This window comes from Borostomias antarcticus, assembly GCF_949987555.1.
Source record: "Borostomias antarcticus genome assembly, chromosome: 1".
NCBI lineage: Eukaryota > Metazoa > Chordata > Actinopteri > Stomiiformes > Stomiidae > Borostomias > Borostomias antarcticus.
The window spans coordinates 32,779,851-32,803,704 of record NC_140234.1 but is presented as its reverse complement, the minus strand read 5'-3'; the positions used below and the strand labels follow the sequence as shown (position 1 = coordinate 32,803,704).

Below are 23,854 nucleotides of genomic sequence, written 5' to 3'. Positions count from 1 at the left end.
GAGCAGTATTGTGCTTTATTTAACTTGACATTAGGTTACCGACAATTAGAGCTGACAATGTCAAAAATATACTGTAGTGGTGGTGTTATAAATAGTTTTCTCTCGCATCAGAGATAATTTTATCGGCCGTTGTTTTCAAGTCGTTTTGGACATCATTGTGTCATGCGCGCAGATGCATTGTGGGATGTTTTCTTGTGCACTCCAATTCAAGTTTGCATCAAATGTACACTTGCTTCCACGTTTTCACTGACACAAAGGGGTGATCCATCATTGGTGGGGGACAACAAGGTTTACTGTGCAGTTGTTATGAAATATAGTAGTGGTATGGGATGAGAGTTGTTTTTGGGATGGTTTTGATTTGGGAGGAAGGGGTGGGGGGGGCAAGCAGGTAGCCATGGCCTCTGTCTCAGGGTTAATGCTGAGTGAATGTATGCCTGGGCTGATGGGTTGTTTTTTTTCATAACTGGATGTCAGCCAATAAGCTGTCCTTTGGCACTGAGTTTTAATTCCTTCTACTGTAAGTCCTCTTGAATTTAAAGCACATTAGTGAATAATTAGGAATGAGCTTTGTAGGGTAAGGTGAGAGTAGTGTAGGATTACAGTGGCAATAAAGGACACAAATTAATTGTGGCAAAAGGCATAATGGTTGAGCTCACAGATAAGGTCAGCCCAGTCTACTTGAGGTGGCTGATATGACAGGCATGTTGAAAGTATTTACTTGAAAGTTGCTGCAGTGCAAATTACCTTACTTTTTCTTTTTAAGATGCGGAAATGGCTGCTGTCTGGCCGTCGTTGGTGGACTGCCCGCTGGGTCAGTTCCAATGTGGGAACCTGAGTGTGTGTCTTCCACAGGTGCTCCACTGCAACGGCCAGCAGGACTGCCCGAACAGGGCGGACGAGGAGAACTGTGGTTAGTGCTGTTTCATTACATCAACGTACCATGGTCTTCACTCAAGCAGTTGTACAGTATGTCCCCAGGTTATTTCCATGGCTCTGTATTGGAATAAGAGATGAGGGTCCGCACTCAAAACTACTTCAATATGCTCTTTATTTCATACATGACCAGACAGGAGGTCTGTCACGTGTGTATGAAATAAAGTTTGTGTATTAAAGTAGTTTTGAGTGCAGACCCTCATCCCTTATTCCAATACAGAACCATACATACCCTCATCCCTTATTCCAATACAGAACCATACAGACCCTCATCCCTTATTCCAATACAGAACCATACAGACTCTCGTCCCTTATTCCAATACAGAACCATACAGACCCTCGTCCCTTATTCCAATACAGAACCATACAGACTCTCGTCCCTTATTCCAATACAGAACCATACAGACCCTCATCCCTTATTCTGATCAGTCCTGCGCTGACTCTGAGTGCAGTGACTCCCACTAATATGGCTCTGTATTGAAATGTACAGCCTGAGTTAACGGGAGTATTGCGTTTATGTGTTGAAATGGCGTGAGAATAATTGTATAGCCTTGCTCTTTCTCTCTCTCTCTTTCTCTCTCTCTCTCTCTCTCTCTCTCTCTCTCTCTCTCTCTCTCTCTCTTGGCCATAAACCTTCAGGGGACAATAGTGGCTGGGCAGCCTTCTTCTTCAGGACCATAATGAGAGAGCAGCCTCAGCAGGCCCTCAGCTCCTGCTGTAAGTAAACTAATCAAAAAACCCTTTTAATGACACATCATGTACAAGCCTGTTTCAATTGAGTTGGAAATTAACATTTTCATTTACATAGGATTATTTTTGTCATAGACCAGATAGATTTAGTTGGTGTTTGTCTCTGTTGGTCGTAGTAAAACAACCTATTTCTTCTCAGATTCACAGCTGTACCCCGAGGGTTGCCAGTGTGTTGAGACCGAACTCAAATGTGAGCTCTTACATTTGGAAGCTGTCCCACTGGTGTCAACTAACGTTACCTTTCTGTGAGCAAACTTTGAATCAGTATTTATTCAACATTTTATAGATTTATACTGTACTAGCTACTAACATGTATGTGTTTACATTTGCCTGTCTCAACAGGTCACTCATGAGTAATGAAATTAGAAATGTCGAAGACAGGGCCTTCTCCAGATACTCTGACCTTGAGAGACTGTACGTATTCATGCAATAAGTAAAAAAAGAGCTTCCTCTGAGTATAATTTAAGACATATGTCTACTCCATACATGCTTGATCCAAATAGCTTTCCTTGAAATGTAACGAAATATGGCTCACGGACCCAGCTGCTTCTGGGTTTTGTCACATAAAACAAATACGATGCTCATTTCTCTTCTAATTTTAGAGCAGTGATTTACTGTACATAATGCCAAAGAAATAAGGATATTCATAGAGAATATCTCACTATTTTGCATCCTGCCCGAGCAGTATACCCTTAACTGGCACCCAGCTTTAGTCCGTGGTCTATCAAGGGAAGAAAGAGTGAGAAGAGAGCAGCTGGCTGTGTGTCTGCTGGTCCTGGAAAGAGGCTCAGTCACAGGGACTCATTCATTCATTTAGCTAGTGTGATCAGTCTAGTCGAAATGTATCCCTAAACATGCAAATCCCTGTTTATCTCTAGCACAGCGTGTGAAGATTGCCAAAATCCAGCCTGATTTTAAATTATCACAGGAGCTGAATCGCATCAGACTCAATATAATACTGTAGTTGTAAGTGCAGATATGTGGTAGAAACTATTCAGATTTTCAGTGTGTAACTACAGTATGTAAGCAGTCCTGTGATCATTGTGTATGTTGTTCTGCAAATCTGCAGATTTCTTTCAGATAACTACATAGAGGTTATTTCCCCATCAGCGTTCAGTGGATTATATAAACTATTTAAACTGTGAGTCCATTTTACATTTAGCTGATTATCATGCCATTGAGGGGCAAATGCTCATTGCAACAACAGTGAAAAAATCATAATTTCAGTATTCAGTGCATTAAAGGAGTAGTACAGGGAAAATACATGTTTAGCCCTGTTTTAAGGTTACTTATGATCATATACAATGGTTCAGATCAAAACGTTGACAAAACTAGCACTTTTGAGAAAGTCTCATAATTGCTCTACCACCATTTTGGACGTACAATGGATGTGGGTGGGCACCTTGAAAAATCTTTCAAAAACATGTTAAACTCTCGATTTTTGATTTTTCAAGGTGCCCACCCACATCCATTGTATGATGGATGCTATGATCTTGCGTAGCAATGTGCTTAGAAAGCTTGGACAACTCTCTATTTTTGTCTGAATTACAGTGTGTATCACATGATTTAGGCTCACATATTGTACTGAACTGGCAAAAACAAAGCATTTACATGGCATTACGCTCCGCCACACAGTCGTATTGCCATCTTTTTGAAGACTCCGTTAATAAAATCATCATTTATGTGTCCTTTTTTTTTGCAGATATCTCAACTAGAATTGTATTACATCATTACCTTCTGGTGTGTTTAGGGACCTCCAAAGATTACACTGGCTGTGAGTATGCAATCAACTGTCCATTCACAGCTGGATCTGGTTTCTACTCAATGGTCATTACCTCATAGCGGGATTTAACTTGCCCCAGAAAGGGTAGTAGATGGCTGGTGGAGCCGACACACAGGCCAGTCTCTGTGTGAAGGGCACCAAGGAGTTTTGCTATTATTTGTTACATGTGTGAAGTACTATTATAAGCCCTTTAGGGTTTCAAACCTCTCCGGCACCTATTTCAGTTTTGTTTTGATTTTGTTTTTGTTTTTATTGTTCTGTTTCTTTTTTAATGGTGCAAATAAATAAATGAAATTAAATTAAGTTTAGTCGATTAATAGAGCTCCTGTAATAGATAGGCTACCATTAGGCACATTCATGTGAAGAATTAGAAGAATGTCAGACATAATGTATCAGTCTATCAGCTTTGATGTAGGGATAGATAATAGGTATATCTTGCCATGATAAATCAAGTGATCAGCGAATGAGCTCTGTGAAAACCACAGCTGCTGTTTGGCTCTGCTGCTACAATATTAATTTGGTGTCAGGGAATTACACCAGAGTATTATAGGACATTTATGAACTTATTTGGAGGTGTGGGTCTACCCAAATCCACAAACCATGTGAAGCAGACTGAATTTACCCTGGCACACGGAATGTATTCTTGCTGCTAGGTCATAGCTGGCTTGTAGCCCGAAGGTTACATACAGTAGCTTTAAGTGTTTGACCATTGTTAAACAAAACCTAAGCCTGCACTGCGGCATATGCTAGCATGGTGGATCTATATCTAATCTAGAAGGGGCCCTGGGGACAAGAGGAAGGGTAAATGTGTAGGAAAAATGTACATGCTGATTGTGTAATGACTACTATAATTGCTACAGTAATACAAATTGTTTTACAATTGATGTTTTCTTCTCTAGCATTCCCTGTGTGATTTATCATTGCAGTGGCCCTTAACTGGGTCAGGTTTGCATTTGGCCTTCTAATTCATGGTTTGGGGAGGGTTAGCTGATTGTTCATGTGTCTAGGAGCAACCTTACAGCAGAAGCTACCACCTGGGCTATATCTGCACATTGATATCTATCCTACTGTATCCTCTGTTTCATTTCAGAATCTTGGATAATAATCCATTAAATATAATCACTCAAGACATATTCATCGGGCTGGAGTCACTATATTTCTTGTAAGTACATCTACTGTACAGTACAGTCATACTGTTCACTGTGCTGCCCCAATTAAAATTGATACGCTAACTCCCAGAGTATAAGAAATCCTTCAATGAAATTAACGTCTCTATATATCTACTTTAATCTATTATCCATGATTCGATAGAACGCACATGCGTTCACTGCACCTCACAAATTACTGTGTGATGCACTGTCCCTGGCAGTCCTCTTTGAATGAATGAATCAATGAATGAATCAATGAATGAATGACATTTTCTATTGGATTTAAAAGGATGCATGTTTCTGAGGAACTGGAGCATGATAGGACAGGTTACAGGTAGAATGTTCAGTTATTTAACTGTGATGTTAATCTCTTTGCAGGTCCATGGTGAACACTTCTGTGGAACACTTGCCTGAGGCTAAACTGTGCTCCCACATGCCCACACTCAGCTGGCTGTAAGTCCCTGTTTTCAATCATTACATTACATTACATTACATTACATTACAGTCATTTAGCAGACGCTTTTATCCAAAGCGACTAACAATAATTGCATTTAACGTAGGAAGAGCCAATGTACTACTACTTGCCAGAACTCACAAGTGCATCTTCTTTCTAAAACAAGTGACTAAGAGCATAATCTAGTGCTGAAGGCAAAGTGCAAGAATCACAATCTAAAGTACAGTGCAATATAATATAATACAATAAGTGCTTAGGTGGGAGGATTGTTGTAGTACTTCTTGAAGAGATGAGTTTTGAGCCTGCGACGAAAGATGGGCAGCGACTCTGCTGTCCTGACATCAGTGGGCAGCTCATTCCACCACTGCGGGGCCAGGACAGAGAAGAGCCGTGACCGTGTCGATCGACCGCAGGAGCCTCGGAGTGACGGGGCAACCAGTCGCCCTGAGGTAGCAGAGCGTAGCGGTCGGGAGGGGGTGTAGGGTTTGATCATGGCCTGGAGGTAGGAGGGGGCTGTTCCTTTCATTGCCCTGTAGGTTAGCGCCAGAGTTTTAAACTGGATGCGAGCCGCTACAGGGAGCCAGTGTAGGGAACGGAGGAGGGAAGTTGTGTGGGAGAATTTGGGGTGGTTGAACACCAGACGAGCAGCAGCTTTCTGGACAAGTTCCAGAGGTTTAATGGCTGACGCCGGTGCCCCCGCGAGGAGGGAGTTGCAGTAGTCCAGGCGGGAGATGAGCAGGGCCTGGATGAGTACCTGCGCCGTTTCATTAGTGAGGAAAAACAGGAGAGGACCCAGGACAGACCCTTGTGGAACCCCCGTAGTCAGACTACGCGGTTCCGACGTTGACCCTCTCCATGTCACCTGGTAGGAGCGGCCCGTCAGGTAGGATGCAAACAGGGAGTGTGCAGAGCCATCGATGCCTTTCTCCTCGAGGGTGGAGAGGAGGATCAAATGCTGCTGACAGGTCTAGGAGTATCAGGACAGAGGAGAGAGAGTTCGCTCTTGTGGCATGGAGTGACTCCGTTACTGCAAGGAGGGCGGTCTCTGTCGAGTGGCCAGCCTTGAACCCGGATTGGTGGGGATCTAGGAGGTCGTTCTGGTGGAGTTACGAAGACAGTTGGTTAAAGATAGCACGTTCAAGTGTTTTGGATAGAAAGGATAGAAGGGAAACCGGTCTGTAGTTTTTGACATCAGAGGGGTCGAGAGATAGTTTCTTTAGGAGGGGGGTGACTCTGGCAGTCTTGAAAGCAGAGGGAAAACATCCTGATACAAGAGATGCATTGATGAGGTGGGTTAGGAAGGGAAAGAGTTCGGGTGCAACAGACTGAAGGAGAGTCGAGGGAACAGGGTCTAGGGAGCACGTGGTGGGGCGGTTAGATGTTACAAGGTTGAGGGCCTCGTTGGGGGAGAGGGGAGAAAAGTGGGATAAGGTGGGGCGTGGAGAGGAGGGGGGGAGCAGGGAGGGGAGAGAGGGTGGGGGGGTGAGTTTCGTGCACGGAGCGTTGACCGGGGGAGGGGGGAAAGAGGATCTGATATCGTTAACTTTCTTCAACAATCAAACGTCACTTTAACAGCCATATGTCTCTCATAAGCTCTGGGTTTATCTGCACCTGTATGACCAGTATACTGTAGGTATCTGCTCTAAATGTTCACAAACCTCCTTATGATTATTAAATATGCCCGGTGGAAATGCAAGTTAACCTCAGTTGATTGCTTAAATGAGAAAGTTACACCTAATGATAGGTTGCTGGATGCTGGTGTTATATACAACTCTTTTGGCATCCAGCCTGCGCTGGCCTAGGATAACTTTTCCTCTCCCATTGCAAGATTTAAATTTATGTTGACCTGCCATTGAATAATAGGGAAATGAATCAACTCAAAAGAACAAGATGTCGGATTTCACTACATTCTTAACAGCTTTAGGTTTGCTATTGTAAAAGGCTACATGTGAAATTGAGCTTAATCAGATCTACCCATACAAAGTTTGTTGTAGCTCAGACACATTTTTATTACTTGTTAATATGAAATAATGCAAAGTGCCTGTTCAAAATCCATTTGCCATCATATAGTGCATTCCCCCTCCCATTCAGGGGCGGACTGGCCATCGGGAGCACCGGTTTTCCCGGTGGCCTGGCGCGACAACTGGCCTGCCCCCCGTCAACAAATCGCGCAGCACCCGTCCCCCCCCCCCCCCCCGTCAACAAGTCACGAAACTGAAGGTGTTACACCTCACCGCGTCGGCTCGGCTCGTGGCCTGACTGGGGTTACATTTCCGGGCAGGAAATATTCACCCAGTCCGGCCCTGCTCCCATTATAGTATGATGTACACGTGCTTGAAGGAATCTCGACAACAGAAGTTCCCTGCTGCATTCAAATCCAAGTAGCTAGCTAGCTAGTTCACTAAATAACTTGAATGCCACTGCCCACAACACATAGTTACATAGCCGTTGAACACATGCCTGTGCAGTTGGGAACCCATTAATAATTGCACAGAAGACATCTCACTATGAAGCCAGCCCTGTCTGCTGTCTGAAGCTAATTAGCAAGAAAGAATGTCAAACTTCACAACGTAACCTATACGGCACCGTAAGGCAGTCGTCCATTATTTACTGAAATATCAAAAAAGTCCTCCATGGAAATCATTACATGTTCACAGTGCTGTAGCCAAGACAAAGACATAGTCTTCTGTCTGTGTGTCTGGTGTCTATGTGTCTGCAGGGCTGCCAAGTTTGACCAAAAGTTTGGAGTGAGATTTTTTCACTTAGTCACAAGCACAAGTATTACTGTATGTGTGACAACACTTTCCCCCCACCCATTGTTGTTTTGCTTTGCTGACCAGTCTCTCTCTTGCATGATTGGTGGGCGGGGCTAGCAAGGTCGTCAGAGGTAATGGAGCACACCTGAGCTGTGTTCCAGGCCTATAAGAAACTCACTGCCTTTTAGTCCTGGCTCCGACTCTTGCCACATTCTGTGAGAGAGTCAAGAGCCTCCCGGTGGAAGACTAACCCAAGTCGGGTATGTAATTACTGTTTGGGGACCGGTCATTGGAAGAACGACTGCCCTGTTCTTAAAGGAAAAGGGAAGCTCCATGCAGGCCCTCGGCAGGTGAAGCCTGCTGCATTGGCTGCATCAGTTGTCAGTGGCAGGGTGGCTGCTGTTGCTGCTGTGCAGCCTCATACCAAACCGGCTGCGGTAGCTGCTCATTTGTCATCCCTCCCTGGGTGTACTGCTGGCCTTGAAGTGCAGGCACGGCCTGAGTGTTTGGGGAGTGATCCTGGTTTTTCACCGTATATTACAAAGGGTTTTGTATCATTGGTGGGGAGTGATATCACAATACCAGTTAACATCTTGCGTGACACGGGTGCCTTAGATTCTTTCATTTTGGAATCTGTGCTGCCTTTTTCGGAGTGTATTGATCCGAGGGATGGGGATGCAAGTTCTTTCAGTCCCTCTTCATAACCTGCTGCTCTCCTCAGATTTGGTGCAAGGTGAAGTATGCATGGGAGTTCGCTCCTCCTTGCCTTTTGGGGGAGTGGAGGTGATTTTGGGAAACACCTTGGCTGGTAAGCGTGTCTGGCCTGAGATACCACCTTCTCTAGTGGTTACTTCCTCCCCTCAGTCTATCATGAAGGGGGGTAGCCCAGAACGGTGTTCGGGTAACACAGAAGAGTATCCAGCGTGTGCCGTGACACAAGCTATGTGTCGTGCCATTGCTGACACAAAGAAATCTGAGAGTAGCAAGGTGACAGTTGTTGAGTGACTAATTTTTTTTTTTTTCCTGTGACTAATTTCCATTTGCCTGCCTCCCGCAGTGAGTTGGGGAAAGAACAACAGGATGACCCCACCTTGCAGGAGATGTTTGACCAGGTTCTCCCTGTTGATGAGATTGAGAGCAGTGCTCAGGGGTATTTCATCCAGGGAGGCCTGTTGGTGAGAAAAGGGCTGCCACAGGGTAAACAATTTGTTGGGGATGCCATTTGCCAGATTGTGATGCCACTTAAGTTCAGAGATGTTGTGCTGCAGATGGCGCATGATGGTGTTGCGGGACACTTGGGGGTTAGGAAGACTTACGACCGGGTTTTGTGGTATTTCTATTGGCCACACTTGAAGAAAACCATTTCGGCCTACATTAGGACCTGCCACACCTGCCAACTGACTGGTAAACCTAACCAGACCATTAAGCCTGCCCCTCTGTATCCGATTCCTGCAGTCAGTTAACCTTTTGAACATTTGATCATAGACTGTGTGGGACCTCTGCCACGTTCAAAAGCTGGTAGCACATATTTGTTGACCGTCATGTGTCAGTCTACACGGTACCCGGCAGCAAATCCCCTGCGTAACATTACTAGATCTGTGGTGAAAGCGTTAACACAGTTTATATCTATTTTTGGCATTCCTAAGGTGTTGCAGAGTGATGAGGGCTCTAACTTTACTTCCAACATGTTTGCAGAGATTTTGAAACAGATCCGGGTCAAACATGCTGTGTCTAGTGCTTACCATGCAGAAAGCCATGGGGCACTAGAGCACTTCCATTCCACCTTGAAGTCCTTGCTGCGTGCTTATTGTACAGAATTAGACCATGACTGGGAAGAAGGTTTACTGTGGTTGATGCTCGCAGTTAGAGAGGTGACTCAAGAAAGCACTGGATTTTGTCCAAATGACAATGACCAGAGGGAAGTTCTTTGTTTCTTAGTGTTTTGATTGGTTTCTGTTCTTTGTTGTTTTTTGGAGATTGCCGTTGGTTAGATGTGAGAGGCCGGCTCCAAAAAGTGAGAGGCCTGACTCTCTCAGGGGGATTGGTCTCTGTGACCCTGGGGTCCCTGTCCTATGGGAGGGGGTGTGACGACCCTTTCCCCCCACCCATTGTTGTTTTGCTTTGCTGACCAGTCTCTCTCTTGCAGGATTGGTGGGCAGGGCTATGAAGGTCATCAGAGGAAATGGAGCACACCTGAGCTGTGTTCCAGGCTTATAAGAAACTCACTGGCTGCGTTCCGAATTGCATACTACCCTACTATATAGTATGCCAAAACAGGATGTAGTATGTACCAATACATAGTATGCCACATGCCGTATGGCAAAAATACCAGGATGTCCTACTACATCCGGTCGTATTTTGCAGTATGCAAGCCAGCAGGCTTTTCTGGCTATTCTGACCCACAATCCTGTGCGCAGCAGAAATGTGCGTCACATGTGCGAGTCGTGACAGCTGTAGACGAATGCCGCGTTATGGACAGCGACGGATGTGGGCAAATTTCAAGGCGCAATGTTATGACAAGGAAGTATGTCCCAATTGGATGCCTACTGCTTGCAAAGTACGTACTTTCTAAGGGCAGCTGTAGTAGGTACTGGTAGTAAGAAGTAGAAGTATGCGATTTGGAACGCAAAACACCCTTTTTGTTACATCCTTGAGCCAGTTTGTAACATATGTTAAAATGATCCAAAATGTCAATGTTCTCAGCTTCATGCAATGCATGCACATCCTTGGGTCCTGAGCAATACACTTGCCCGAATATCAACTTCCTACAGTGGCATGGTTGTGGGGTTGTGGAGATATTCTGGATACAGATAGACACTGTTGACAGACAGCCACCAAACATTTTCACGCCACAAATTATACTGAAACAACTTGTCCTCGTCACTCTTGATTGGGAGAATACTCAAGAGTACACCTGTGCAATGGTGTCGGAATCAGGCAAAGCATTCATGAGAGACTTTGAAAGCGTTATATTAGCATTAGCTTTTTGGGGGGTTCTTCAGGCAAATTTTCCCCCTGAGGAAAGACATGGGTAGACTTGGTTTCATAAATTTTGATCAAATGGAGTTGAAATGCCAGTAATGTGTGTTTTGAATCACTAGTGCCACCTATGGACGAATCATGGTCATTATTTCTGGCATAGTTTCTCATGGTCTCCAGTTTACTTGATGTTTATAGCATTTGGGGTTTTATAATTTTGTTTTGGTTGTAGGGTTGTGGAAATACTCAGGATACAGACATACGGCACACATGGCACACAGCAGATGGAGCTGCCTTTAGTCAGATAAAACATTTCTTACAAAGACTCCCTGCCCATGTATGACACCAATTTTTTTCAATGTGGTAAGCTGTATTGACGAGGATGTGTCAGGCAGCGTTGGATCCTCGATGGCTGGGAGCTCCACACTGATGATTTTCTGTGCTGGCTTCACCACCCTCTGGATGGCGCGCCTGTCGTGGGCGGTGGTGTTGCTGTACCAAGCTGTGATGCCTCCAGTCAGGATACTCTCGATGCTGCGGTAGAAGCTCACAAGTGTTTGTGTGCTCACGCCTCATCTCCACAGTCACCTCAGAAAATGGTAGAAGTATCTTTCCTGAAGGTCAGGCCAGACACCAGAGGCACAGATCACAGATTGACAAGCATATGCACCTCTGATTCAGAAAAAGCAAAACGCACACTGTGAACAGTCTTTGAGAGGTGTCTGTAACGGGTGATACAGGTAAGGCAAGGCAAGGCAAGTTTATTTGTATAGCACATTTCAGCAACAGGGACATTCAAAGTACTTTACATGAGACATCAAAAGCATCAAGACAAAGTGCAAGAAACACAAAAGGTCAAATAAAATGAAATGTAAAAAAGGGCATTTAAAACAAAATGCAGGAAAAATAAAATACAGGAATAAAAGTTAGAGCAGTGTATGAATTAATAATTGTTTGATTTAATAAAAAGCAGCGGCAAAAAGAAAAGTCTTCAGTATTGCTTTAAAAGAACTGAGAGTTGCAGTTGAAGTTTGTTCCAGATATGTGGAGCATAAAAATGTAACACTGCTTCTCCATGTTTTGTTTTAACTCTGGGGACAGAAAGCAGGCCTGTGCCAGACAACCTGAGAGCTGGATGGTTCATAATGTAGCAGCAGATCGGAAATATATTTTGGCCTTAAATCATTCGGTGCTTTATAAACCAACAGCAGAATTTCAAGGTCAATTCTTTGACAGACAGGAAGACAGTGATATACTAAATAAAAGAAAGAAACCACACACTCTGGCTCGCACTCAGGTGTTTAATAAACAGACAACGTTTCAAACTTGTGGCCTTTGTCAGAGTCCAGGGAAGACTTTGACAAAGTCTAGAAAAGACTGACTAAGGCCACAAGGCCGAAACGTTGTCCGTTTATTAAATCACTTTGCACTGAATCTCTCCCTCTTTGCTCTCTGTAATGCACATTGTGTTGCCTCTGTGTTTTAAATGCGCTATACAAATGAAGTTTGGTTTGATTTGATTTTACTGAGAGAAAGAGTGTGCAGTTTATTTATTTTATTTAGGCATATGCACCTTGCCTCTCAGTGGCTTTATCAAATTCTTAATGATTTTCTGTAAAATGGTGGACTAGAGCCTGGGAACTCTGGGATACAAAACATTAAAGGAGCAGTAAAGGGGAAATGCATGTTTAGCCCTGTTTTAAGGTTTCTTATGATCATATACAATGGTTCAGATCAAAACGTTGACAAAACTAGCACTTTTGAGAAAGTCTGATAATTGCTCTACCACCGTTTTGGTCATACAATGGATGTGGGTGGGCACCTTGAAAAATCATTCAAAAAACATGTTATACTCTCAATTTCAAAGACAAGAAACTCACAGAGGTGTTAGTTGGCATTCTGACATATAATTTGCCATAAAGTACGATTCTAGTTCATCTGGAAAGGCTTTTTAAAATATTTAGCATATCACTATTTAGTCGCAGCACATACGTGTGTAAACTTCCGCAAACTAGGTAGCCTAGCAACATAAACAATAACAATAGCTACCGTAAGTAGTTCCGCTTCCTGAATCCCCTCTGCGGATTGATCTACAACGGTCGCTTCAATACAAGTCAATGGATTTCATAAAATGATCAATAAAACCCTACAGGATTCATACTTTGCAGCAAATTTGATGTCAGAACACCAACATTCACCAATTACCCCTTCGGTGAGCTTCTTGTCTTTGAAATCGAGAGGTTAACATGTTTTTGAATGATTTTTCAAGGTGCCCACCCACATCCATTGTATGACCTAAACGGTGGTAGAGCAATTATCAGACTTTCTCAAAAGTGCTAGTTTTGTCAACGTTTTGATCTGAACCATTGTATATGATCATATGTAACCTTAAAACAGGGCTAAACATGCATTTTCCCTTTACTACTCCTTTTAAAGGACAAATAATATCAGTGACATATACAGCACTTTTCTTAAAGCCCTGTAGCTGTGTGCTTTGCAATTCTGTTCTCACGGGATATTCAACACCATGTCAAAGAAAGCTAGTCATGGAATTGATAGGACATTTCTTCTGACACCATGCTGTTTTCATGCCCATATCTAAAAATGCAGACTGTATTCAACATTGTTTTCTCAGACTAAAGTAGTATGCTACACAATCCATCAGTCAGACACATACTGTACATACAATATAACACCTGAGTCTATAGAATATTTCTGCATATCGAAATTCTGCAAGTTGATAAAAGTGGATACATGAGTTCATTGCTCTTCTTCTCTCTCTCAGAGACTTTGATAGCAGCAGCATCCAGACACTCAACGTCTCTACGTTTCTTACGTGTGATAATCTCACTGTGCTGTAAGTAAACAAACTATACACATGTAGTTTTATCACATCACAGTTATGTGCAGGTACTTATGTGCAAGAGAGATGATTCAACGTTCAGGTAGAGATTTGGCATCTCGCTGATTTATCCCCGATTCAGCCCTTCTGACAATCGGAGGAGAAATCTGGTCTGGAATGTTGATCGGTACCAAGTTCAAGTTCAAGTTCAAGGCTTTTATTGTCGTGTATTTATAAAATACAATGAAATACACTGTGCCTGGCACTCTCAGACATCAAGCCATGACTTAAGACATAAGACAGTAAGACATTACAACAATATGACAGGAGACGTTTACAAAATAAGACATTAAGACAATATAGACACTACGAAATACGACAATAAGAAATTAAGACATTACAAAGAGACATACCGATGTTCAGCCCAGATGATCTTGTAATGTGAGGGGTTTACAGATCCAATTGTAAACCTCCCGATTGGCTCGCAGACCCATCAGGCGGCCCCGATAATATTAAACTCTCATTCACCCATTCACACACACATACACACACCAATGACGGCAGCTGCCATGCAAGGTGCTAGCCTGCTCATTGGAAGCAATTTGCGGCTCATTGTCTTGGCCCAAGGACACTTCAACATGTGGACAGGAGGAGCCGGGATTCGAACCGCCGACCCTACGGTCATTGGACAATCCGCCCTACCTCCTGAGTTACAGCCGACTGTATGAGTAGTCTAGTACCCATGGTCAGACATAGTGTAGCTAGAATTCATTTGTGAAAACATCACAGGTGAAGGACTTTAACAAGCAATGCATTTAATATTACAGTATGTATCAAGGGACACTTAGACAGAAGAGACAGCTCATTACAAAAACACGGAGACGAAGTGTCCAAGCTGCTTATGAGATGTCCCAGAAATATTGAGATACTGGGTCATAAAACCTTTATGAGCTATCTTGCCATTATTAAATGTGTTATAATTCTCTACAGACAAAACACCTTGTTTATGAACTTGTTTGATCTGATAACTTGAAGTAGACAAATCCAATGTTATTATGTATTCAATAACTTTAATCCCTGTTCCTTCAGATCATTGCGTGCCAATCAAATTAAATGGTTGCCAGAGAAAATATTCCAGCCTCTCCACATATTGGGAGACCTGTAAGTGAACAAACCCTCGTTTCTGATGCAAATATAAGTTGGAACATGGTACTCAATCATGTTCTTTTTCCTTTCCCAGTGACCTGTCAATCAACAGGATTACAGAGCTGCCCTCCAACATCTTCAAAGGTTTACATTCCCTGGATATCCTGTGAGTCTTCTGTTAATGTCGATCATAGTTTATCATGTTTTAAGGAGCTATTTTTCTCAGTAGTTTGTGTCTGTCTTTCTTTTTTTACAGTGTCAGCTGTTCGTGTTTTTGATTACAGAAACATATCATACAATCCTATGGACCGTATCCACCCAGGTCAATTTGATCACCTTGTCCATCTTAAGTCTCTGTGAGTTCACTGCATGTTCCTGTCATTATTCCGTGCCCACAAGGGACATCCATGCATCTTCTGATAAGCCTAAAAAAATTAAATGCTTGCAGTGTGTCTCATAACATCAATTAACAATGTTCAGTTTGTCATGTAGATGGCAAACAGATTGTTGATTGATTGATAAAATACAAACATACCAATAAACGAACGTCCAATTTGCCAGTGTGGGCATTCTAATAGTTAGAGAATTTATCATATATTGGATTCAGAAAAAAGAAAATGCACCTCACACTCTGGCTCTCGATGCAAGGGGATTAATAAAAGGTCAGTTTATTCAATAATTTGCATCAAGAGCCAGAGTGTGCGATTTCTTTCCCTAATTGGATTCAGACAGACAGAGATGGGGATGTCCTAATTCATAATAAACTGTCTTTTGTCCCCAGAGTCCTGGAGGGCATTGAGATCCCAGACATCCAGAAGCGGATGTTCCGGCCTATGGAAAACCTCTCACATGTGTAGATAGCATATTCCATTTGACATTATGCATCCTACTGTACTGTCTATTTATCCTAACCAATAACATGGGGCCACATCTTTATATCCATGCTTGAGTAATCTTGGGGTGCTCTCTCTCTCTTTCTCTCTCTCTCTCTCTCTCTCTCTTTTTCTTTCTTTCTTTCTTTCTTTCTTTCTTTCTTTCTTTCTTTCTTTCTTTCTTTCTTTCTTTCTTTCTTTCTTTCTTTCTTTCTTTCTTTCTTTCTCTCTCTCTCTCTCTCTCTCTCTCTCTCTCTCTCTCTCTCTCTCTCTCTCTCTCTCTCTCTCTCTCTATTCATAGTTATTTCAAGAAGTTCCAGTATTGCTTCTATGCTCCACATGTACGGAAATGCAAGCCCAACTCGGATGGAATATCATCCTTTGAGGACCTTCTGGCGAACAGGCTTTTACGTGTATCTGTCTGGGTCATGGCCTTTATCACCTGCTTTGGGAACCTTTTTGTCATCGGGATGCGCACTGTCATCCGGGCTGAAAACAACCTGCATGCCATTTGCATCAAGGTGCTCTGTTGTAAGTACCACCCCAAGGCAAACCAAGAAGCCAGAGCGTGTGCTTGGTCAGGTCAGAATAGGAGACTGTGTTGTGTGCCGACTTAAGATATCCTGTCTTGATTGATACTGAATGATCGTGCACAGGCACGTGTCTCTGTTGTCAGTTTTTATTTCCAAAGACTAACGATGTGCTTCTAAGATGCTATCGTTCAATTTAGCTGTCACTGAATAATCTCAGTATAGCCAGCAGGTTATTTTGGTAAAGAATAAAGTACGGAAAACTGTATTTTGCAGAGTTATGACTCTCTTACAATTGACCAGGGCATAATGTTTTCTTTTTATCGTAGAACAGTCGTGAGAAAGGTTGCTTTTGGTGTTCCATGAATTGTCAACACACTCCCTGCTTTGGTGTCGTTGTGACAATCCCTTGTGTTTGTGTGCATGGAGGAGCACGCAGTCACCCTAGATGAGTTGCTTTTTCGCCCCTGAATGGCAAAATGGCTAAACGTTGATGCTGGTAACGTTGGGAGGTTGGTGTCCAGTCACTGTGTGGTGACACTCCTAGACAGGAGATCTGTGCTTCTGTCAACATACAGTATGCCCCTGTAACCCTTGGGATGCATACTTTTTTTTTCTTTTTTTAAAAAAAAATTTTGTATCTTTTTTTATTTATTTATTATAAATGGTAAATGGACTGCACTTATATACCGCTTTTCCACCTTAGCGGCACTCAAAGCGCTTTACAATGGCCTCTCATTCACCCTTTCACACACACATTCACACACCAATGTCGGTAGCTGCCATGCAAGGTGTTAACCTGCTCATTGGGAGCAATTTGGGGTTAGGTGTCTTGCTCTAGGAAACTTCGACATGTGGACAGTCAGAGCTGGGATTCGAATCACTGATCCTTCGATCATTGAACGATCCACTCTACCAACTGAGCCCACCAACATTAACCAACGTCATTAGATATACAAATGACAGATGACATGGATAATGTGTTTTCAAGTGTTGTTCAGGTTGTTATTACACCACTTTGTAAACCTAAAACAAAATCAAGTATACATGTAAACATGTTGTCCCCCGCCCATTATGCACGTTCCCTTTCAACAAGCTCCCTTCCTCTCACTGACTCTGGGATCTCCACTCCGCTCAACCCCCCCCCCCCCCCTTAATAAACACTTAACAAAGAGGTCGGGTATCTATGATAAAAGAAAATGGCTATTTGTTTACAGATATTAGCCTAACCATACACACAACCATCTTTACCCATGCTCACTTTTACAATTGTGTACATATTTACTCATTCATCCATCTCTAAACATTCAATAGATTTTCAAGATTAATTAAACACAAAAAATAATAAACTAAAACTTTACAAAGGCTGTAGCTATGAACCAAGGGGTTCTTCTGTCTGTGCACTATCAAATAAAGGCTGGTCTAATTGGTGATATTAACTCAATCCAATTCTCCAAGATTCTCTTAAACTCATCCAGTTTCAGTCTAAAAGAGTAAGTCAGCTTCTCCATCACATAAATGTTGTTTTCCACTGTTGCTCATTAATCTCTTCAGGATTCATACTCTTATCAGCAATACCTTCCGAAATCAGTCCTGGCCCATGATCTCGACCACAGCTGTTCCCTCTCTCCCTCTCTGATGCCAAAGAGACGCCAACAGATCAGTGCATTTCATAACCCTATACTGTCAGTAACCAAATGGGATATGGAATGAACTTACAAATGCAATTCAAAGTCATACTCTTAAAATGTCTCATTGTTCTATTATTCTGCATCTGTCACCTGTCAAAACAATTCAGAAAGAACAATAGTACATGTTAAGTCATCTGTCTCTTGTGTGGTGTGGTCTACCGCAGGTGCAGACTGCCTGATGGGAGTGTACCTTTTCTTCGTGGGGGGGTGTGATTTCAAGTTCCGTGGAGAGTACAACAAGAACGCCCATCTGTGGATGGAGAGCCTCGAGTGTCGGACCATTGGCTTCCTGGCCATGCTCTCCTCAGAGGTGTCCGTGATGCTGCTCACCTACCTGACCATGGAGAAGTTCTTCGTCATCGTTTTTCCCTACAGCCACCTGAGGCCTGGGAAGGGACAAACCTTTTTCGTCCTGGTCTCCATCTGGCTGCTGGGTCTCTTCATCGCTGCTGTTCCGCTGCTTAATGACGACCTCTTTGGTAATTACTACGGAAGCAATGGCGTCTGCTTCCCCCTGCACTCTGACCTGCAGGAGAAGTCCACTGCCAAAGGCTATTCCACAGGCATATTCCTGGGTGAGAACACAGTGCCCTGCAGGTCCGTGTGGTACTGTATTTTGAAACTTAATTTTAAATGCCTGTGTTATGTCATTGTGTGTCTCTCGTGTGTGTGTGTGTGTGTGTGTGTGTGTGTGTGTGTGTGTGTATGTGTGTGTGTGTGTGTGTGTGCGCGCGCGTGCGTGCAGGACTCAACCTGGTGGCCTTCCTCATCATCGTCCTCTCCTACTCCAGCATGTTCTATTCCATATATAAGACGGGCATCAACACTACTGACCTGCGCAGCCGGTTGCACAAGGACGTTGCGCTTGTCAACCGTTTCTTCTTCATTGTGTTCTCTAACGCCCTCTGCTGGATCCCAATATTCCTGGTCAAGATCCTCTCTCTGCTGGAAGTGGATATCCCAGGTAGCGCACATGTAGTACAGTATTGTACTGTGTGTATCATTACTTATAGTACATAGTAATTGGTCATTGGACTGAATAAGGAATAACTTTCCAACTTTTTCCCTGTTTTTCTCAATTGCCTTTATTTTGTTGTGTTGTATAATAATATCCCTCCTTAAGTGTGGTTATTTTCCGTAACTCACCTGCTCCCAGTGAATTATTTCACTTATATCATGGCTACCTTGGCAAAGTAATTCGTGCTTAGTTATTGTTTTATCTTTTGCTGACCTTAAATAAATATCATTACTCATCTCAGCAGGTATATTATTTGACTAAATCATAACAAAGTTTAAACTTTAACTTCTTAATATAATGCAGTGGAGGCACGCATGGCTGCGTGCTTGGCTGACATTTTGGAGTGGATGGCGACCAATGGCGACACACCACCTCAGGCTTAACCTGGACAAGACTGAGCTGCTGTTCCTCCCAGGCCACGGCTGCACTGGGACCTGGCCATCACCATTGACGACACAGTGGTGGCACCAACTCGGACTGCGAGAAATCTGGGTGTGACATAGGATGACCAACCATCTCGGCAGATATTACATCCGTTCTTGTAGATTCCTGCTCTTCAACATCATGAGGAATCGCCCTTTCCTCACTGACGAAACGGTGCAGGTGCTCATCCAGGCTCTTGTTATCTCTTGCCTGGACTACTGCAACTCCCTCCTTGCTAGAGCCCCATGCCATTAAACCTCTGGCGCTCGTCCAGAAAGCTGCTGCTCGTCTGGTGTTCAACCACCCCATGTTCTCCCACACAACTTCGCTTCTCTGTTCTCTACACTGGCTCCCTGTAGCAGCTCGTATTCAGTTTAAAACGTTGGTGCTATTCTACAGGGCAATGAAAGGAACAGCCTACCTCCAGGCCATGGTCAAGCCCTACAGCCCCTCCCGACCACTACACTCTGCTACCTCGGGGCAATTGGCTGCCCCATCACTCCGGGGCCCCTATAGTGGTGGAATTAATTGCTCACTGACGTCAGGACAGCAGAGTCGCTGCCCACCTTTTGCTGCAGGCTCAAAACTCATCTCTTCAAGAAATACTACAGGGATCCTCTCTCTTAAAGCACCGATTGTATTTATATTTTGCTACGATGTTACAGTAGATTATGCTCTTAGTCACTTATTTAGAAAAGAGATGCACTTGTGAGTTCTGGCGAGTAGTAGTACACTGACTACCTATGTCAAATGCAATTATTGTAAGTCACTTTGAATAAAATCGTTTGCTAAATGACTGTAATGTAATCTGCTAAAATCTACACGGAAAAGGAGAACATGAGCACATACAAAACATTATTTATTTCCGAGTCCGAGTTGGCGTCATTAGGCTACTGTGTCTTCAATGGTGATGGCCAGGTCGCGGTGTGGGCAGCCCTTCCCCGGGAGGAACAGCAGCTCAGTCTTGTCCAGGTTGAGCTTGTAACAGTAATCTTCATTGCAATTATAGCACACCAAACAATGAAATCTGACATTACAAAAAGCAATCCAACATTAACTATCACTGTTATCTGTAAACCAACTACTGTAACAGCACCACAGAGAAGCAGTTCACAAAGCTTTTCAATCATCTATCTATCATTTCAGAACCATTGAGAGCGGACAGTGCACACACACTTCTGAAAAGCACAAAACACACAACTAAGGATAGTTCTAGGGGGTATGGGGCAAGCATGCTTAGGACAGGTGGGGGGAGGAGGGATACTTGGGTGCCCTGCTGGCACAGACCAAACACCGTAAATTTTTTTTTTTTTTGTCACAAACCTGTTATGTACTGTATTATTACAATTACATTTTTACTAAAATATTTCTATAATAATATAAAATTTATTTATTTATCTATTTATTTACTTATTATTGCTTGGTACCCCTAGTGTCTTGGTGCCCCTGGGCACGTGCCCAGTTGCCAATGCGGTTAATCCGGCCCAGTTTATTGTTACTTTCATGATCTGTGCTGTAGCTACTGTACATCCATTATAACCACCGGTCTGGTGTTCTCACTCTCCTCACCTCCCACAGAAACCATCACATCCATTATAACCACCGGTCTGGTATTCTCACTCTCCTCTCTGTTTACTTCCCACAGAAACCATCACATCCTGGGTGGTGATCTTGGTTTTGCCCATCAACAGTGCCGTGAACCCCATGCTCTACACCCTGACCACCAGCTTCTGGAGAGAGCAGGTGGACGCCCTTCTGTGCCAGCGGCAGAGACACGCCGCCCTCAAGAAGGACAGAAAGAGTATCATCAGCTCCGCCATTTACATGGACGGCAACAGGAAGAGCTTCTGTCACTAGACCTACATTCCCAAGATATCCATAACAGACTACCGATGAATCCCATCAGAAATGAATGCCGATGTGATGACAAATGGGTTCATGATATGTCTCAGAGACAAGCATTTACAATGAGAGACTGTGCTGTAGTGAGGTGCAGTGCTTCTGGATTTCATGGCTATGATATTTGCTTGTATTGCACTCTGAGTGGTAATTCAACATGACAATATAAATCTCTTGTCCATTTTGCTGCTCGGAGTTCTGTTAATGTAGCATTTTGACCCTGTCGGCACACCCTGTCAGCACACCGTCGTTTTGGATCGTGGAGACTACACTCACAAAGGGTGATCTTTTATGAAGTGTGGTCTGTATTTAGGGCCCGAGCACTGGTGGTGCGAGGCCCTATTGAAATCGTAAGGATTATTAGGTGGGCTAGCTTGTAGAAGCTAGCCCAACTTGTGATATTCACACTATTTCTTTCTTTATTATTATTCTAGTTCTCCCCAGTTTTGTCTCCTTTATAACTTCTTCATACTTTGTGCTAGAAACGTCATTCAAACTTTAAAATGTTCACGATGTTTAGCTCTTTAACGGATGTGTTCAGATTTTTTAGATTTTTTTAATAGTTTTTTAGTCATTTAACTTTTAATATTAATTTTGGTGCCATTGAAACTGCTGGTGGAATGTTCAGTATCATTATGTTTTTAGAGTGGTGGCAGCTGTTACTTTGAAAATATTCACACATTTTGTAAACTGCTGGCACTCCTACAGTTTTGAAAGCTCATACAAATATTATACATCAAAACGTTCCCACAACTGTGCTGATTCGTACAAAGCTGTGTGACTTACAGTTTCTGAGGTATGACGATTTGTTTGGCAACTGCGCTCCCCATTGAAACGTATGGCAACCCAGTCTAACTTTTGAGCTGCTAATTTCGCATTTTTACCCATTTTCTAACTTGTCGCTATGCCTACAGTTTTAACAGTTCATACACATATTATACATCAAAACGTTCACACGACTGTCCTGATTAGTACAATGTAAGTATCTAAGCTGTGTCACTTATAGTTTTCGCTGTATGACTATTTGTTCGGCAACTGCGCTCCCCATTGAAAGGTATGGCGAGTGAGTCTGCGAATTCTGTGTGTTCTGTGCTTTGGTGCTGCTGCGCTGTGGTTGCTATGGTGACAGTTCACAGGGGAAAGCTGGAAGGTATCTTAAAGGTGGGTGAATGGAGATTGCCCCTGAGTGGGCTAGAGACACACAGTCTTCACTGGTGAAGGCAGGTGGGTGGTCCGGATTGGGGTACACTGTCCATGACCTGCTATGACATGAGAGGGCGGAGTCTCGCCGTCATGCCACTAACCACACCACGGACCCCTCAACTTAGCCTCTGAGTGAGCTAGAGACACAAGGTCTGAGCCGGTGGGTGCACAGAGATTGCCTGGAGGTCACTAAAATGCCCTCTACCCAGTGTGATCCGAGGGGCGGAGTTTCGCCACCACGTTCAAAACGTTCACACAACTGTGCTGATTCGTACAATGTAAGTATCTAAGCTGTGGGACTTACAGTTTCTGAGGTATGACGATTTGTTTGCCAACTGCGCTCCCCATTGAAATGTATGGCAATTATGGTAATCAATATTTTCTGAAAACCAAACAGTGTCATAGATAGATATTGATTAGTAGAATGATTCATAAGTGGTTTGAGGTGTCTGTGCCCAGAATTGGCAAAGTTATCCTAATCATATTAAATATTGGTTTAATTGATTTATTGATTTTTAATAAATTGCTAATCAATTTAATAAAACCAAGAGCGGTCGTAGATAGATATTGATTAGTAGAATAATTCTGAAAGGTTTTGAGGTGTCTGTGCCCAAAATTGGAAAAGTTATTGATCCGAACCACATGAAATATTGGTTTTATTGATTTATTGATTTTCAATAAATTGGTAATCAATATTTTCAGAAAACCAAAAGGTGTCATAGATAGATATTGATTAGTAGAATAATTCAGAAGTGGTTTGAGGTGTCTCTGCCCAAAATTGGCAGAGTTATTGATCCTAACCACATTAAATATTGGTTTAATTGATTTATTGATTTTTAATAAATTGGTAATCAATAACTTCAGAACTCCAAAAGCTGTCACAGATGGATATTGATTAGTAAAATAATTTGCAAGTGGTTTGTGGTGTCTTTGTCCAATATTGGCAGAGTTATTGATTTTCTTTCCTGATTATAATTGTACTTTCTCCACGGTCCCTAAAATTCCGAATATGAATGTCTGACGAATGTCGAACGTGAAACCAACTTTACCTCGGTGCCAAGCTCAGACCCTTGGGAGGGTCTCGTCAGCTGGGCAAGTTAAGTTTTAATCATTGAATTACTCTTTTATTGTCTGCAATTGTACTTAATGAACTATTGCTGTGTAAATACTGTAACCAGATGAAATGGTCCTAGCCTATTAGGGCTATGCCCCCTATGGGAACCCGTGTGCCGCCCCGTTTGTAGTGGTCATGCGTTATTGTGTGCAGTGCAGAGTTGTAGGCCTGCTCTTCTATTGTGTGCCGTGAGTGTGCTGTGCCCTATTTGCCTAGTAGGCCTTACTGTGTGGTTTGTGTGTAAACACCAGTTGCAGTGTAGCGGTTACCGGGGTCCCCTCTGGGCCTAGCCATTCACCTATCCCCGTCTTCT

At 43.1% G+C, this 23,854-nt stretch overlaps 1 protein-coding gene across 1 annotated transcript; it reads left to right on the top strand.

Moving 5' to 3' along the window:
- Positions 1–771: 771 nt before the first annotated feature.
- rxfp2b (relaxin family peptide receptor 2b) lies at positions 772–21,182 on the top strand (the record flags this gene model as incomplete). Its single annotated transcript, XM_084460899.1, has 14 exons — positions 772–910; positions 1,573–1,650; positions 1,823–1,873; positions 4,393–4,411; positions 4,993–5,067; positions 13,589–13,660; positions 14,735–14,806; positions 14,886–14,957; positions 15,076–15,147; positions 15,573–15,644; positions 15,965–16,194; positions 18,049–18,459; positions 18,630–18,848; positions 20,971–21,182. The coding sequence occupies 14 exons, from the start codon at positions 772–774 to the stop codon at positions 21,180–21,182; spliced, it is 1,794 nt and encodes a 597-aa protein (XP_084317025.1).
- Between the last annotated feature and the right edge of the window lie 2,672 nt (positions 21,183–23,854).